Here is a 19,639-nt window from a genome sequence, read left to right as displayed (position 1 = left end):
TGCACTGCAGGGAAAGCCGTGGACACCTAGTCAGCAGTTGAGTCACACATTCAGCCAGCAGGTGAGTCACACACTGCTAGCTGCTGGTAAGCTACAGCCTTTCATCAGCCACAAATACATACATCAAGTACAAAAATACGAAGGATGTTAAAAACCATTGGATATAAATGGATGTGGTATATACAAACTTTGAAGTGATAAAAAGCTAAGTCGTGATGTGACTATTTTAAGGTGATTAATACACTGTAACAAATTTCACTGTAAAATAAAAGAAAATTACTGGCAGCAGGGACGCCAGAAATTTACTGTTATTTTACAGTCCATAAACTGTAATTTACTTTAACAGTATATTACTGTATTTTGGATTACAGTATATTACTGTAGGATAACGGTGGGTGTTGCGGTTATTTTACAGCGCATCTACCGTCATTCATTTAACAGTATAATACCAATTACCAAGCTACCTCAAAGTCATGGTGACAGCCAGTCAACATCCAAAAGTCCTACAATAAACACACAGCTTGACGTTTCTAGTATTTACTAAGGTCTTGCCTTCTAGTGCTCAGAAACACATTCATCAACAACACGTATGACTGTCCTCCTGTCTGCGCTCAACTGAAGAAAAGTAGCAGGTTAAGCTAGCTGAGGACACGGAGGACTAGAGTAGCACAGAGTGGACAGTATTACGAGCGCTCACTCTGACCCTGTTTTCAAGAACCAAGAACCACAACTGACAGAGCAGAGCACTCACTTTAACTTAATAACTTAACTTTAAAGCAAAATAAAGTTACCAAACTGTCTGAGATGTGTCTGGCATATGGTTTCTATGCATGCTGGCTCAATAAAGAGACATTATCATAACTGAATTGATTAAATTTCATTTTGTTATTGCCAATCATTCCTGAACTCTGACCTTGAGACTTAAAGTAATACGTTTGAGATCCCTTGATAAAGAACACAAAAGATTATACATTCCATAACATAACAGTAATTTATTTAAGTTCTAATTTGTACAGCACTTTGTAAGATAAAACAACATTTAGAACATTTGTATTATAAAAATGACAAGGTAGCCTATATTGCATTACCACATTTGCCTCCAATAAAATCATTAATGGCAGGCTTTACTGAACTCATGGGCAAAATAGTGTCAAGAACAGTGTAATACTGCATTTAAATAACATCGACAACATTGTAACAGAACAGTCCAGCTTTTGCATGTGAACAATAAAAGTGAACGCAAAGAAAGAGAAGAGAGGGAGAAAGAGGAAGTGAACAGTGAGACTACTTGACTGCAGCGTTTGGCTGGTATCCTCAGTCACCAATGACGAGAGCCTGTAAAACAAAAAATGAGCAACACAACATACTCGTACTATAAAAATATGAAAAACTACTGGAGGGAGGGTTAGGTTACTACAATGGACTACTTAATAAAATGTGTTTGGTATGATTTTAATGTTACTCCTGGGAGGAACACACTGGCACATTGGCACACCTTACTTCTCCATCTGGTGAGAGACGATTGCAGGTCCTCAATCCTCCCGTTCCTTCCCGTTTGTGGTTGCACAGCCAGCTCTATAATGTCACAAGTTAACACAAGTTAGTTAAATCTTAACATTGTAATTAGCGATTAACTTTAATTATGTAATATTCTCTAAGATGTTCATTTAAATAAATGCCTGTTAAACCACTATCGCCGCATGGAGTAACACAATAGTGAGAGCCCTTGAATTTGCAGCAATACGACGAGTATAATTACTAACTGTATGATCAGTGGTGACTTTCCCGGGACTTTTTCAAAGACAGCGCACAGTTGGTGACGTGTTTTACCTCACCCAGCAGCGGTTGGTCCGCCAAAGAGAGTATATTAGCTAATCCGCTGCAGACCTAGCTACCTGAAGGTAGCTCGCTCCAGGTGAAGCCGTTTGGCGTGTCGCCTACTGTTTTTTCAAGTAACGTCGTCTGCGTGACGTCACACAGCCGACAGCCGCCACAGAGAATCAAACTGAGATCTTAAGATATTACTGCCTTTACTGCCTTTTTGGTCATTTCAAATGAGTCAAATGATGTCCTATCTTATTAACAAAACTATTTACTGAAAGGCTGGACAACTAGTGTGCTGTTAATAGACTGGCCTGTATTTGTATGAATTTTTAAATGAAGTTAAATTAATAAATGATAGGATAATGACACAAACTTTAATATAAAATAACTTTATAAAGGTCAGCAAAAGCTATAGCTAAGTGAGTTCAAGCTAGCAAGAGAGCTTGCTTCTTTTAGTCCTATGTAGCAACCTGAATTAATGAAACAGTCCTAACAAAACATCTGAAATGTCAACAGTTCAATAATCATGCAGACAAAACAACACTGGACACTACCAAGCATAACTTTACTTTACCTGCTCTGTTGAACTCCACTTGGACTTCTCTGGCTGGTATGATGACAAAGCTGTGCTCTCCAAAGTCAAGTTCTTGTCACTCAAAAATGAATAGTTTAAGGACTTTGAGCAATAAAAAAGCACTATCATCAAAATAGAGGCATAAGACCCAATCATCAGTTAGATGATGATGGATAGTGACTGGACTTGAGAAGGGATGATAGCACATGTATCCACTGCTTGACAGAAAATACTGTTTAATGCTGTTAAATGACAGTTTCTTATTGTTAACTGAACATTAACTGTTAATTTACATGTAAACACGAATATTTAACAGTAATTTACAATTATTATAAAATACAGTAAAATACTGTTGTAATCCACCGTAAATTTACAGCAATTCATTATAAATACTCTTTAATGCTGTTCAAATACAATTATCTACTGTTATTTTTAATTGACCGATTTAACTGTTAATTTACATGTGAGGGATGAATATTTAACAGTATTTTACAATTATTATAAAATACAGTAGGATACTGTTGAAAATCCACCGTAAATACACAGTAATTCGTTACAGTGTAGATATAAAACATAGTCAACTGTACCATTTACAGACATCCCAACCTGCAAAAAGTCATTTCAGGGAGGTCCTCCTCAAACCACCCCATGGTATACCGATTGTTCGGACAGAAGTGCATGACAAGACAAGATTATTGTGTGATACTTTGATCTTGTGATCTCTTGAGTCTAGCTGACTTACAAGATAAATGTAATTGTGCAGCTATTTTCTTTTTACAAATGTATACATTCTGGAATAGTGAAAATAAAATTAAACATGTACATATTAAAATACACATGCATTTAATTACTGTTTATCTCCCAATCTCTAAATGTCCTTTTAGTTTGGACATGCAGAACAACAATGCAATGGAGATGATTTATCATTTAGCAATGGTCTTGCACCTACAGTGCATATCAATTAAAACCATTAAAACAATTACAAAAAAACAGGCAATGAATCTCATTCAGTTGTGCGTTGTAACTGTCAACAATGGACTCACTAAAGGAAATGTATCTAAGATATCTATTTTAATGATATTGTCTTTGATTTAGTCAAACCCCCTAACTTTATGGGACTCTAATTGTCATTCCAGGTGTTATTCAACAGTATAATTGTATCTTGCTCAACCCTCATTCAGAGACATACTGGTCACTATTGAGTTAGTCTAGCAGTCATTTTTTGTTCCAATTTGACCCCTTTGAAATAATTTGCAGTGTGCACCATCACATGCTGGAACCCACCAAAAACTAATACATTGTACAGTAATTGTCATTTATGAAGTCATCCAGTCAATTCTCCAGTCAATCTAAATTTAAATACTGTTGCACGTACTTTAAATAGCTCAGTTAACTGACCTAAGTGTCAGGTAAAAGCCAAGAATGTTTAGTTAGTCAGCCATTCAGTATGGCGGTCAGCCAGTTAGTGGGTCAGTCAGCCAGCCATCTAGTCATTGAATGGTTGCCAGAGTTTCCATTTGCAGTATGTATTTTAGTCTGAACACTGAGAAATAATCCCTGGTTCTTATTAATGAACATTAACATTACAGAAGGTGGAGGTGGATATAGAAAGCTGCAAAGTCAGAATGGCACAGTTTACCTGAAAACATGATAATTCTAAGTACAAAATGAACTTTAATCTTACAAGAATTCCCATATCTAAATTTGTTAAGTAGACTTAGAAGAATAAGGAGTGTCAGTACTCAAAGCAGAAAAACGCTAAAACAGAAGGAGAAGAGTTAAAGACAACTGAAAGGATATGGTTCAGAGAGAGAAATATATAGGGTCTTCTGAGAATCCTCATTACTGCATCATTGGTAAAATATTTTCTCTGAAAGATGTTGGGGCTTCCAGACAGAGTCTGTCTGGAAACCCTAACATCTTTCCGTCTGATGAGTGTTGTGCTCCTTAAAATAAATACTCATATTTGATCATATTGCTCTTATTTTGTGCATTATCCTCTTAAAAGGTGTTTCTGTAGATCAGTAAATACTTAATAATCAAAGTTTTGACAGCCTGAAACAAAGTTTTGAAACAATACCGAAACAAGATGAACAAGAGTTGGAGTGCCTGCAGAGAGGCAGAGACTTGTGCTAGACATTCCAAGCAACAACAAAGAAAGATATAGCCACAGCTAGCAACCAACATGTGGTGCTTCAAGCCATTAATACACTCAAAGAAAATCTAGATAGCAAAACTAGAAGAAAATGCTGGAGCTAGGGAAGAGTGTGGAATGAGAAGGAAGAGTGGATGTCACATGACATGGAAGAGCTGAGGCAGAGTTGGCCTTTTCCTAATCTTTCATCATTCAAACACATTGTGAGAATTGACTACGCATGGACACATCTATGAAAATGTTGGCCATTGTGCCAAACTTGCAGGCAAAGGACCAGATGGTCTGTACCCATAGCCTTAAACTCCCTGCATTCAGGAATAGTAGCTGTGGCAAAAGGAGCATAATATACCTTTAAAACAACCATTCTAACTAGTTTTACTGAAGTATACATAATCATAATCTATTTTAGAATGTCATAAAACATGCAAGCCTTTTCTATACTTTGCTGTTGTTCATTGGCTTGACATGGCTGCACCCCCTGAGTTAAGCACTAGCTCCAAGCTAAGCTACTGTATTTCCTTTTTATTTTCACACCTTAAAATCAAGGCTCAGTAGTATCACACTTTGCTAGCAGGCCCCTTTTCCAAGTTTTGCCATGGTAGATTCAAACCAAACAAACAGCAGGCTTCAACAAACAGTTTTGCAACTTTTGCTTCAGGCTTAGCACCACTGAACTATTTCAACTTTAAAGCCTTAATGCACCCAAACTCTTTATTGCATCAAATGCTCACAGCCTGTAGGCTTGAGCAGTGGTTAAAAGTTAACAGTTTCATCTGTCACATACCCCTTTTCCACTGAGCTGGAGCTAGAGCTTGCTGGGAGCTGGTGCTACAGCGAGTGCTCAGTTGGTGTTAACCCGAGCAACTCTTACGAACCTGTTGTGTTTCTACCGGCAAGGAGCTGGCAAGGAGCCACGCGATTACGTCACTGTATAACGTAGCCAGCGCGCGCCTTTGAAGCACTTCCATGATTCACCAGTGAGAGGCAGCAACATGCCGCAAGGCATCTAGCCCGCCGGAAACGAAGAAGAAGAAGAAAACTAAGAAGGAGAAGAAGAAAACAAAAGACAACAAAGAAGGAGGAGAAGACGACGAAGATAGAGGAAATTGCGGCCGCGATGCAAGTGCTGTTCTTGTGTTTGCAAGCCTACATAGAAATACAGGAACGGTGTCGCGCCAAAAAGTGATCGTCTGCCAGAATCTGATTTCTGGCCGCGGGAGCACGCACAGCAGTCCGTTGAGCGGTAGCGCTAAAACGGTCATAATATGCATTTACATACAACTGTACGTCCGCAATTATAAATTAGACTATAATGAATGTGATTTATGGGTGTGTGTTCAGTAAAGAAATTATCACTTTTGCAATGATCCTCGTGACTCTGCGTTGTTTTTTATCTGATCTGGGCCCTACGTAGTATTTGATTCCCATGTGGGGATGTGTTTTATATCTAATATTATTGTTTATGCCTACTATTTGGAGACAAGACTATAAAAGACATGATTTATGGGAGGGTTACATACGCCTATAAAATAACGAACAGTTTTCACCTGCCAAAAATTGATTAAAGGCCAAATACAGTAACTGAAAGCTGACTTCTGCCTAAATATGACTTGATCTCATTCATAAGCTTCATAATATAAACACTAGAGCTCACAGGACAGTTTGGAACTCTTTTAAAGGACCATTATAACACAAAATAAGGCATTTTCACCTGCCAAAAATTGATTGGAGGCCAAATACAGTTACTGAAAGATTATTTCTGCCTAAATATGACTTTATCTCATTCTTGAGTCCTGCTCACATAACCACGCCCCCAGTCCGCTGACGTAATCGGGTCTTGCTTTAGACCAGCAAAGACTTGGTGCTCGCTCTGGCTCCCGTTCTGAGGCTCGGGCCTGGAGCTTTGGCGGTAGAAAAGCAAAGAGCAGGTGCTTAGTCAAGCTCTAGCTCCCAGCAAGCTCTAGCTCCAGCTCAGTGGAAAAGGGGTAACAGAGAGCAGCAACTTTGGCCGGCTTGTTAGTGAAAATGCCTTATAATAGCCACTGAAACAGTGTGTTTCAAGCATTATATAATATTTTTGGTGTTTGTCGCACTCTAGGTCACATTGTATGATGGCAATGAGCTTGCAATGTTAGCATGACACAAGTCTGTCTTGTTCAGAGTGGAAGGAAATGTGTATCAGAGGTTTTGGAAATTGCCCAGTCAGTTTTGTAACAACCATATTCTTTTTCAAGAGGGCAAAATGTGATCGAGCCCCAGGACATGATTGGAAGTAGAAGTTGGACTGACTGCTCTCGCTGACCTTTGATGGCCACTCTGTTTGAATTTCAAATGGTTTAGAAAGCATTTTTACTCCAACATCAGCATAATGAAAAATTTCACCGCATTCTTCTGATTGCTGAATGTTAGTGGGACCTTAATCCTGACCCTAGGCTGTGACGGTTTTTGCAATGACCAAAGCACAAAAAAGTAACAATTCAATGGCAGGCAGCAGGCTTCCTTATGAATGTGAATGTACATTTAACAGTAACTGAACATAGCAATGTCTATTTTGATGCTTACAAGATCTATGTATCTACTGCCTTCTGTAATAATTAATTCACGTACTCACAGTTAGCCTGTCTGCCCCCGAGTGACCAATATGAGGTATGCCAATCACTATGGATGACGCACTAAACCAATATTATTGAATTACTTCCTGAGTACTGTATAGAACATGTAGGGTGCTTTTACATCTGTGATGTTTTTTTCCTTGCTCAGACACTGTGTGTTGCAGTAATTGGCAGGCACAACACATATTTGAAGGGGTGTTTATATGCAGGAAAACTTTCATTTTATATTTCATAAATAAGATACATAGTTCTCCTTCTAGATCCGAACTATAATATCTTTCTTCTTTTCGCATGTGTTTGAGTGTGTGCCTGTTTGTCCATCGTCTATGTGTGTGTCAGGTATGAACAATGTGTTTCCTTCCCCGCGGCACAACCTACCAATCACATCCCTCCATCATCTCTCTTCATTACGTATTCATGAGTTTCTGTGTCTGCGGGGCTGTGATTGGCTCTTAATGAACAACTGACGGCATTATCAGTCAGCCAATGCTATGGCAACCAAACAAGTCAGTCAGTACAAAAGAAATACCAGTCAACCACTGGAATAGAAACATTATTCAACTCGAGCAGTGAGACAGTATACCCCTCAGGGAGGTTGACATATTGGGTATTGTCGACTGCATGGAACCTTTGATATGACTCTCATAGTGTCTCAAACAAACTCATTATCAAGTCATGCATCTTGAAATGCAAATTGCATTGGGTAATTACAGCCAAGAAAAAAAGACAGCATTTAGTACATTTGGACTATACCATTTAGTTTTTTGTGTAAATAAATCCCCAACTGCTTTTCCTTGTCAGCTTTGGCTTAAGTACCATTAGTCAAACCGAGTACAGAGACACTGCAAGCCTCAGGGGGTTCATATGAGCTCATAAATCTATGAACTACTCCTTTATCATCTTTTATATTATTTTGAGAGCGTGCATTTCACCAGTGCTGGCTTTCATTGTTGAGTCGGTGTTCAGTTCTGCTGTTTCCAAAGGCCATTAGCATTGGGATCTTTACAGCACTGTAAGTGTACTGTAGCAATGAATGTAGTTGCTTGAATGAATGCAGCTAGTTTGAATAGACACAATCTTGTAATGTAACATTATGGCTGTTCTGTGGTTACAAAATAGCTCATCAAATGTGGATGATGTGTACAGCACTGACAACTGTCTTCACCCACTGATTGCACTCACAACTTGCATACATTAAAAATGTGATTAACTCAGAGATGCAGAGATGTATATTTAGGATTGTAACCTACCCAATCATTAATATTTCTATCAAAAATTCCTGTCTAGTTATATTAATAGTTCTCAAGTTATATCAAATAAACCCCAACACAAAGCAAATGTCGTCCGGAATATCTTCTTTTGTATCTACATTATTATACCTTGTGGAACTTGCCAGCTTACTAAATACACAGTAAATCTTCTGGTCTCCCTTCATTCTATTTTTTTCAGTAGTAGTTGTCATAACATTGGAAAATTACTATAAATGTCATGTGACTTAAAATTTAAAAAAGGATATTACCCATTTCCTAGTATGAGCTAATAATTTAACATATCATGCAGCATGGACTGATTCATTTATGATTCATTAGTAGTTGTCTACACCAGATCTCATCTCTTTTACTTAAACAACCGACTAATTAAATTTAAACAGCTCAAAACCATACTTATCCTCTGTTCACTCCGATGAATCACTTTGACATATCTGCTTGTTAATCATGTTATTCTGCATGTAAAACTCTGTAAATCTGACTGATACTATGAACTATGTTTGACGTTCGATTTCTAAATTCCTCTGTGATACGCTGTAAAAAATCTATCACCTGTAATTGGAAATACAAATGAGCATTGTTTACTTTACAATAATATTTGTATTTATTTATAGAAATTATTTGATTATTTGTAGAAATTACCTATTACTGTAGTTTAAAGGCAGAAAAACCATAATACAAAAAGCAATATAATGCTGTTTAAATTACAACATGATAGTATTAAAATAACATTGTTTGTAGATTTTGAGGGGAATTTACAGAAAAATTCAGTTAAATATTGTGGCATAAAATGTCTTATAATGAGGCTTTTGCAGTTAAATAATGTTGTTTGTTTGGTATTTTTAAGTGAAATGGGATTCTATGTACATAAGCAACAACTAAGATCAGGCTGCATGGTGGCGTCTTGGTTAGCACTGTGTGGAGTTTGTATGTACTCCAGGTACTCCAGCTTCCTCTCAAAGACCAAAAACAGGCTAATTGGTCACTCTAAATTGCCTGTAGCTGTGAGTGTGAATGATTGTCTGTCTACTCTCTGTGATGGACTGGTGACCAGTCTAGGGTGTGCCCCGCCTCTCGTCCAATGGCAGCTGGGATTGGCTCCAGCCCTCCTGCAACCCTCTAGAGAGGATAAGCAGTATGGACTTTTGATATAAATTGGTTAAATAACATAATGGTCATGCTAATTCAGCAGAAATCCAATGTTGAATTTATTAGATTCAAATGTAATTTTATACATTTTTAACTGTTAATATTACGGGCTCTTCTGTAAAGATGATTACATTTTTGCCGTATTTTTTACACAATTATTCGGGCAACCACAGCTGCCAGCTTTTTTCCGTAAAAACGACAGGATTTTTTTTTTACAGTGTTTTGTAGGTCTCAGTCTATATTGTGTGTTACTATACTAAACTGTGAATATTTGATTTCCTTATGTGGGTACATTAAAACACCAGTGACAGACATGCAGCACAAAAGCTGGTGAGTTCAACCAAAGTGTGTGATGACCCTTCTTAGAGCATGTGTCACTGCTCAACACCACCAGTATTAAAAAAAAGAAGAAAGTATGGCTAAAAAAAATGAGTCATTAAATAATGATAATTGTATTATGTGGTTTTTTTTTCAATTACATGTTGGTATGTTTTACAAATAAGAGGCTTGACCTCAGTTTGGTTTTGAAAAGATAAAGCCTACATCCAATTGCGGCAAAATGTGGTTCAGCATATATTTTATTGAGCTAGGTTTTGCTTAAGGGTGTCTTCTCTACTGTTAAATGTTAGTTGAGCTCCGTATTTATTCTGTTGGTAGTTATATATAGTTGTGTTAAATATGCAACATTTTAGTTCATAAATATGGTTTATTTAAATGCAGCTGCCCTTCCATCTGTTGTTTGCAGTGGAGCTGCTGCTTGTAGGCTAGAATATTAACATGGGCACATTTAACTTTGATGCATATTCACACAGGACAGGTTTTATGATGCATATTAACAGTGTCTTGATACAGTGAATGAATTTGCACGGGCAAAAACAAATTTGGCTTTAAACTATTTTTGGCCCGGATTCTGAGATTTATTTTTTTATTTTTTTGTGGGGGGCGGGAGGTACTTTTCAAACTTGATTGTAAGACTTTGATCTTGATGAAAGCTTCCCTTGGTTTTGGAAAAAAAACGAGTAGACTCATGAATGTTCTTAATTTCTAACAATTGGGACATTTTCAAATGCGAGTTTAATCTGAAGGCGGTAATTCAATGTACAATATATTGTTTATCACCTCTTTCTGTCCTGTTGACTCAAGAGAAACTATATTAAACTTAAGATGAGATCTATGGGTTGCTTTTTTAAGGTTTACATATCTACATTGTACTATCCAATGTCATTAAGACATTAGGTTTTACGGATCCAAAATTATTGTTGTCATGTTTGCAACTCAGTGGAAGAGAAAATACATTTTCAGGGGCGGCTGTAGCTCAGGAGGTAGAGCGGTCGTTCCTCCAATTGGAAGATTGGCGGTTCGATTCCCGGCTCCTCCAGTCCACATGTTGATGTGTCCTTGTTTAACCCTTATATGGTATTTGTTTTTTTGTTACACAGGGAGTCCTGCTGGGTCTGGTGGACCCATTGCATTTTGAGGCTTTTAATTCAACATAATCAAACCTTTTTTTGTTAAAATACTCAGCAGATCTTTACTTCATCCCAATTGCAAGTAATTTAAACAACACATATGTTAAATTTGTTCCCTTTACCTTTGTTAAATCACATTTATGAATAGAAATGTCGCTCTTTTTTTTTATTTAAAAAAAAAAATGCAACAAAATAAGAAAATGCATCATAAAGCAGGCATAACTATAAAATAATCAACACTTACATGTACAAATGAATGAAGTTTTTCCAAAACTAGTGTTTTATTTGAATTTTATTAGAAATTTAACCTAACATCTGTCTGAACAACACATTAGCCCCATTGAAAATGGCCATTTTCATACCAGACTATACCATACAAGAGGTGCACAGTTTCACCGTGTGTGCATTGTAAATGTACTTCTTGCACTGGGTGCATGTATATTGTGTTTTTCTGTCCATCTTGGGTCCACACACTTCACAGCGCTTCTTTTTGTTGCTGGCCACAATCTAGAAAAATGAAAAGCTTCTGAGCTGGCTGATGCTCATCCTCCTCTTCCAACTCAGTGTCAGACTCTGAAGTTTCAGAGATGTGATCCTCACACTCTGAAACTTCATCCTCTGCATCACCATCTAAACCTTCTCTCTCTTCCAAAATCAATTGTAAGGCAGCCTGAACAGAGAATCTTGATCAGTTGTGGTATGGAACCACGCTGACACAGCTATTCATAGTGTCAGGTCCCCAAGATTGGTTCCCGCAAGACAAAGGGTGAAATGTGTGGGAATGTGGGTGCAGATAGTGTTGGGTACTCCAATTTTGCAACAATTTTGCAACCTTGTGCAGGAACAGGTGGGTGCACCTGTTCCCGCACTCTCCTTCGCGCTCTCACACACGCACACACGCACACACGCACGCACGCACACACGCACGCACGCACGCACACACACACACACACACACACACACACACACACACACACACACACACACACACACACACACACACACACACACACACACACACAGGCCCAGAGAGGAGGAAGGGAAAATGAGGGTGCACAGGATCTTTTACACACTTTCACTAGACCCGGGTCCAGTGGACCCGAAGACCCTGTATGTAAAATAAATGTGTAGGGGGGGTATACAGGGGGGGGTCATCGAAAAAAATGTCTGATTCATGTTCCTCACAGAAAATGAGCCAAGGCCAATGAATCTTAGTTTGAAAAAATTATTATTTGTATCATTTTTCTTAAGCTAAAAACTGAAAACGGGTCCCACAGACCCGAATACCTTATAAGGGTTAAGACACTTAACCCCAAATTGCTCCCGTTGCTGCGCCAACGGTGTATGAATGATTAGCTTCCTCTGATGAGCAGGTACGCAGGGTAGCTCCTGCCATCAGTGTATGAATGTGTGTGAATGGGTGAGTGAGTTGTAGTGTAAAGCGCTTTGAGTGGTCGAAAAGACTAGAAAGGCGCTATATAAGTACAGTTCATTTACCATTTACATTCTGTTCTTTCAAGCTTTATGTTCAAATGCAGTTTTTCCGAATTGTTTGTGAAAATATATGTATGAGAGGGGGCTGTATAATCACTGCTCCTAAATATAATAACAAATAAAACCCAGTAAAATATGCTTTTCATCTGAGTGACAGGAGATACTGTATCAAGTATGTGCCCCCTCATTTTGAATGGGTATGACATCAGTGTCAGGAGAAATACATTTCATTCTTTGTGTAGGTGGATTTCTGTGAAGTTACTTAAAGTGTTGTTGCATTCAGTTTATGTGTGTTGCATGTTGCTGAGAGGCAGCCATAAGCAGCTATGATGCATTTGTTGCTTTGTGCAAACTCATTAATGGGGGAATTTATTTAATAAATTATTTTAAAATGTATTAGTTCTAAGCACTATTAGTTGTATTTATTGATACACATAATTGCATAACCTTTTGCAACTTAAAGCATTGTATAAGTCTACTTGAGAGGTGATGGTGAGCAAATAATATACAGCATCAAATATATTCAGACCTAAAATTAATATGCTTTTAAGCCAAACTATCAAGTTTAGAAATGAATTACAATATAACAAGTGTTATTGATCAGGAGGTACAATACTGTATCTTTACAAGAGCAACTCTCTTTACACTAAACTTTGTACACTAATAAATGGACATAATTTCCTATGCTTAAAATACAATGATAATGTACTAAAATGTATTAAAAACTGGTTCTACAGTACATAAAGGTCTAAAGAACTATAGGCCACTAATGCCATAGCTACAGGAAAAGTTGGACCAACAAAAATGACTGTGGTTAGCAAGTGTATTCATCTTTGACTCATCTACGATATTAAAATTTGTTTTACAATGATTCAATGAGTGACTACAGTAGTAATACAGCTTTAATTCAAATTAAGTATTATGGAGGGGATTCTTATCTTTGCCTTGGCAGACATATACCATCTCCATCACATGAAACATCATGCCGGTAAGTTAACACAATAATGCACAAATGGATTTTGTGGCCATATTACATTAGATTAATCATAAGCACATTCATTGATTTGATGTAATCTCAACATGATTAGTAGAATGCCACTAACATATGTGTGTGTGTGTGTGTGTGTGTGTGTGTGTGTGTGTGTGTGTGTGTGTGTGTGTGTGTGTGTGTGTGTGTGTGTGTGTGTGTCTGCGTCTGCCTTTTTACAACATTAAGATCATTATTGGCATGAAATACACATGCTGCAATTTAACCATGTCGAACAAAGCACCACTGATGTATGTGCATATGTAGCCACTGTATAACATGAGCATAATTGTAGCCCATTAACGCATCTGCCATTTGTCACCATTCAATGGATTAGTCAGGTCATTATGAAAACGACGTCTGTAAGCCACTGTATCAGACATTCATTAAGGTGATTTTTCACTGTACTTTGTCATTCTGGACAAGATATATTTGTCATTATTTATGTTGGTTTTCATGTTCATTCATTTTGATGGAGTAGAGCACCAAAAAAATCAAATCTCGACCACAGGGAGTCAAATTTACATTAGCCCGGGGTGTTTTGTATTCATTATCATTGCATGGATTCAAATACAGCTCTCGCCCACTCACTTTGTCTTCTGTACTCTATCTTCACAACCAAACATGCTGAGATATAGTAACATACTGTATAAACACAACACTGGTGACCTTGTAATGAAATGATGTTACCCATTTCAGAAAACAGAGTTCATGCTGACAGGGATCCCTCTGTCATTTTGTCTCCTCTTGTCTTTGATTTACTCTTATAAAAGGAGCTGTTTATTTTCTAACATACTATTATCTGAATGCTTTGATTACATTGTAATTTCCCTTACCAGCTTTGTTCAGAATATGATGGAGCTTCCGGCAAAACACCTTGACATCTGATGTACTGTATGTGTCTGAGTGACATAAAGAGAAAAAGATTAAGCTTCTTTATGAACAAAAACTCTTCAATGGTGCCATTGTTTAAAATGGTTTGTCCTACTTTCTTGCTTTCTTTTTCTTTTTGTCTCTCTTACTCTGCCCCTCTCAGTGTTTTTTCCCCCACCATTTTTTTTTTACTTTGCCTGTATAACTTTCTTTTCTGCTGTAGTCTTCTCTCTCAGCATTGAGAAGACTCTGCCAATTAAAAAAAAAAAAATTCCTTTGCTATATCTCTATTTTCTAATCTTTATCCAATCTGCTCTCTGATTTTTCTTCTCTTTTCTGTTCTCCTCCGCAGTGAAGCGATCAGTAGATTTTAAATCGCGGGGCGTTAAATTATTCCCTGGCAAAGACTCCAGCAACAAGTTTTCAATATGTGAGTTCACATCTTAATGTCACTTTGGCTAATGAACTAACGTGTGATGGCTTGGTTTGACTTGGACTGGCTTTGTTTCATTTTGTTTTTGCTTTTATTTTAGTCCCTTAAAAAGGCTGTTAGTTTCAACACTTTTGTGCCTCTGATCATTAAACAACACAAATCTTGTGTTACCTTTGCAGACAACACATGGTAACATCAACTCAAAGAAACGTAGTGCCAATATTTGTGACTAAATATTTGTATCATTTTTTGAAACACAAATATGTTGACACAGCCTTTATAAGAGTGTGCTTCTTTATTCTGCCTGACTTGCTGTATCTTTGTTGTTTGATGTTTTGTATATGTATTTTCGGTCATGGTGTCTTGGTTTTTGCATGCCTCTTCATGGCTTGCCCTGATATATTTAATCATGGTCTGTTTTGATAAGCTTTAATTATGGTTTGTTTTGGCTTGCTTGGGGCTTGTTTAGGGAATGTGAATCAGCTGTTATGAGATTGTTTTCCGCCCCCTCATGCTGCTTCTCCTTTTCCCCTCATGCTTCTCTTCTCTTCTCTTCTCTTTTCTTCTCTTCACACACCTACTTTTATCACTTCTGTAGACCTTTTATAGACAGGTCATTGTGCACATCAAAACAGCCAATGAAAATAGAACAACACTTTTGTGTGTTTCTCTGTAGGCTCTACTGCATAACTGTTCACAGTTGAAGGCATATTGAATCACTATTGCAAATGTATTATTCTTACAAAGTTCAGAATTAATCATCAAAGGTGGACCCCTGGGCGAAAATTCAGGTTTACATCTTTGATAAGTAAAAACATTTCCATTAAATGGCAGCTCTTCTTTAGGAGCCATCAAAATGTCCTTACGTTTTCTGAAATCCCCAGTTGTAAGAAAATGACACTTTTAAAGAACCAACTGTTTAATCAGACACCATGAAGTGAAATTATCAAGTGTAGGACTGTCATGGTTCATAAGTCATTTGAAGTACAGTAATGCAAAAATGGCTCCATGAATATTATGTCATTTCATTCAAAGCCTTTTCAACTCTCCAAAAGCATGAAGAATATCCAAGAAAAAGAGCATTACCTTTGTTACTGAGGTTTCACTTATTGAAGCAGTCTGTACCTACTTTAACATCACACATTTAAGAGCTATTTTACATATTTTTCTTTGTCTCTTTATAATACCACTTTCACTCTCTCTTTGTCTCTCTCCCACACACATTCCCTCACACATTATACTGTGTATGAATATCAGTTGCAGATAATAGTGATAGAAATAATAGTGATGATATTGACATGCTTTTATGTTTCCCACCTACTGCAGTTTAATCATAAACAGCACAGCTTTATTACACTTATGTATATAGTATACACAAACACACACATTTCCACACCCAGGGGTACATTCTCATGCATAAATACAGTACATGCATATGGAAATATTTGAACGTCTACAAGGGCATATGGAAACACAAGTGCAGTAACATCAATACAAGGACACACTGTATGCTATTGCATGCCAAAACACAGAGATGTGCACACACATACACATACATAAACCTGTCATTAATTGGTTTGCATGCTTTGTAATGATGCATTTTTGAATGTTTATGATTTATTTGCTTGTCCACTTTGTGTTTGTGTGACTGTATGTTAATATGTGAATGTCATTGATTCTGTATGAGTTAATGGAAAGGCGATGGCTGACCTAAGCAGAGAAACAGAGTGCATGACAGATTAATCAGATTCCCTGACAGGTTGGAGAGTCATGGTTGAGGTTTGATTCTACAGATGTGGATTTGTATGTTAATTAGTCTAGCTCTGATTGGTTCAGATGCTGCTTTGCTCTGCTCTGACTGGTTTAACTCTTCAGTGAAGCACAAAACTTTGTGTGTCTGTCTTTGTCTGCGCCTACAGTACATATAGATATGTTTATGTTTTTGTACACGTGTTTCTGTGTATGTGTGTAAGTGTTTATTGTGAGTGTGCACAGAACACTGATACTGTAACCAGTCCCTCTGGTATGGTGTTAATAGTCCAGATGGTCAAATTAGCCGCTCCAACAAAGCAACAAACTATCTACTCTAACAAACACACACACACACATACAAACAGACACACACACACACACACACCACCTGCTGGGTTTGTTGATACGGACTGCCCGTTAGATACCATGGGTTGGTGGATGTTTGTGTGAAATCACACATGGGCAGTATTATCACGGCCCACATTTGTTACACCTGACTGAGTTGACTGTTATCAGCATTTTTGTTTAAGATAAGATAAAATTCTGGGCGCCCTGGTGGTCTAATGGTTCAGGCCCTTCCATGTAACCGCAACATCCATGGTAAGATCCCCCGCTGGGGTACCCCTGCAGCATATCACTCTTCCCTTCCTTTGTTTCCTGCCCTGCTACACTGACTCTCAATAAATTATAAAATAAAGGAAACAAAGTTGACTTGAGGTGAACAGAGACTTATTGCAGCAGCAAAACACTTTTGAATGCACTAGAACATAAAATATAGGTGACAATATAAGATTAAAGCAGGCTTCTCCTTTTTTTCAGAATCTGCAAAAAAAATTTGAATATTAAAAATGTTGAATCTTAAATATATTATAATCTATATATAATCCTGTTTTTTCCACACTTAAATAGCCATTACTCATACTAAATTGGGATCAACAAAATACCAAAATGTTATCTTGTTGCTGCTTTAAAAAAACAAAATATCATTCCACAACAAAGTACATGTTTTTATTGTGTTTCACATGAATATTAGTCCATGTATTTGAATATCTAAATACACCATTGGTTGCTTTGTTTGCTCTATAGCTGAAGTAATTGAGCACACCAAGACAGTTTCTCCCTTGAGGAATATTCTACTGACACCAGGCATTAGGAAAGTATGAACGCCTGAAAAAATACACATACAAATCCTCAGAGTGGCCTAAATTTACATTCATTGATGTGAATGAAAGATGAGGGTACCTCAAGGATTATTCATATAACTTTTCTCTCACCCTGATTACATTAAAGAGTACAAGAGATTTTGTCATGTGGGGCCCTAAATTGTTTAAAAATAGGTCATCAATGGACTCCGGCTCATTAGGAGTCTGTATTACTTCTACATTGTATGTGTGCCTCCATAAACAGCTCTGTGGCACATGAAGGATCCTTCTCAGTATTAGAAAAAAGTACAGCAGAAAAGAAGAGCTTTAAAGTACAATGTGTTTTGAATGGGCAAAAGTTTTAAAATGGAATAGAGCTGTTTGTGTTTTGCATTCTTTCTCTTACCTGACAGCTATGTTTGGCTTTCCTTGGGAAGACACAGAAGCATTTCTCCTTTTTTTCTTTTCGCCCAATGCGCACACAAAAACACACATATACACGCTTACACACTGTCCTTTGCTCAAAGTTAACCCAGCAGCTATGTTTCTTGAAACTTTTTTAAAACTTTTAAATGCTCAAGAGAAAGAGGAGAGTGGTTGAGGTTTGCGGAAATAAAAATAATTCTTTAGTGCTCTGTCTTTTAAGGAAAGCCATTGAAATATAGCCGTGGGGATATTTGAATGGAAAAGGAGGCAGGAGAGACATAAAAAAGTGACAGAAAAAAGTAGTATAATGATGACAGCAAAAGAAAGACTACATACGTACAGTACTGTCAACAACTGTATTGTAATTAGAGACAGAGGAAGCGAGTACAGATGCATCTTGTCAGGTGCGTGTTTGGTGTTTGTCGTGATGTTGCAGACTCAAAGTATTGGTACAGTTCTGTCTGTTGTCTCTGTTTTACCACTGTGATGTTTGTAGTGTTACTGTCAGGATTAGCTCTCATGTTTCTGAAAGAATTAAGATCGTATCTGAAGTGCTGTGTCATCCCCGTCTGCCTAACTCGTCTGTCTCTCTATCTCCTGGTCTGTCTAACGTGTCCCTCCTCCCACCTGTTTCCTGCTCTCTACAGTGAATAAGTGATGAGGCAGGCAGACTTCCAAAAACCAAAAAGTGGAGGGATGGAAATTTCCTGATTCATGCCAGTGTGCATTTGAAGCAGTTCCGTGGTGTTGATTTGGCAGTCATGTGTATACTTTGGCTAAACTTTATTATTCACTTCCATGAACACATGAAACATAAAAAGAAAAGGGATTTATTAAGTATTACAATAAAGCCATGGATCCACCTGCATCTGCATGAATTGCTGTCTCTAAAAGGAGATTTTCCTTTCTGGAACCAATACAACTTGACTTAATGTGTGTGCTTCACTCTTACCTGCCCGTCCCTGCCTCTCCACCTGTCTGTTTCTCTGTGTAGTAAATGAAGGTGGTGTGAGACAGGCATCTAACTCTTGCCCTGACCCAGGAGAGCCAGAGAATGGAAAACGCCATGGCAACGACTTCAGGTACAATTTGCACTCACAAACATTGCATATTTACAGACAATTCTACTACAGACAAGTAGGAACTTACATACAATTTCCTTAAACACCTTTTATTCACATTTTTCTGTTGTGTTTTCCCTCTGTGTGCAATTGTTTGTTTTTTTGTAGCATCAGCAGTGTGGTTCAGTTCACTTGTGGAGAAGACTATGTTCTTCAGGGCAGTAAAACCATCAGCTGCCAGAGAGTGGCTGAAGTATTTGCAGCCTGGAGTGACCACAGACCAGTATGTAAAGGTAAGAAATAGCATCTGCACAAGCAAACTAATTACTGACACTGCAGTAACAGACACATATAAATAGAAAGAGAAAGAGGCAAATGTG

At 37.7% G+C, this 19,639-nt stretch overlaps 1 protein-coding gene across 1 annotated transcript in view; it reads left to right on the top strand.

The window, feature by feature from the left end:
* The window catches only part of LOC133996982 (CUB and sushi domain-containing protein 3-like), a 374,952-nt gene that overhangs the window by 215,232 nt on the left and 140,081 nt on the right, over nucleotides 1-19,639 (top strand). Inside the window, exons 7-9 of the mRNA XM_062436511.1 lie at nucleotides 14,798-14,875; nucleotides 19,193-19,280; nucleotides 19,428-19,552. Coding sequence (XP_062292495.1) covers nucleotides 14,798-14,875; nucleotides 19,193-19,280; nucleotides 19,428-19,552 — 291 coding nt within the window. The remainder of the gene's footprint in view (nucleotides 1-14,797; nucleotides 14,876-19,192; nucleotides 19,281-19,427; nucleotides 19,553-19,639) is intronic.

Source organism: Scomber scombrus, chromosome 16 (assembly GCF_963691925.1).
Source record: "Scomber scombrus chromosome 16, fScoSco1.1, whole genome shotgun sequence".
Taxonomy (NCBI): Eukaryota; Metazoa; Chordata; class Actinopteri; order Scombriformes; family Scombridae; genus Scomber; species Scomber scombrus.
The sequence above is the reverse complement of the archived record's forward strand: the minus strand, read 5'-3'. Positions and strand labels throughout refer to the sequence as shown.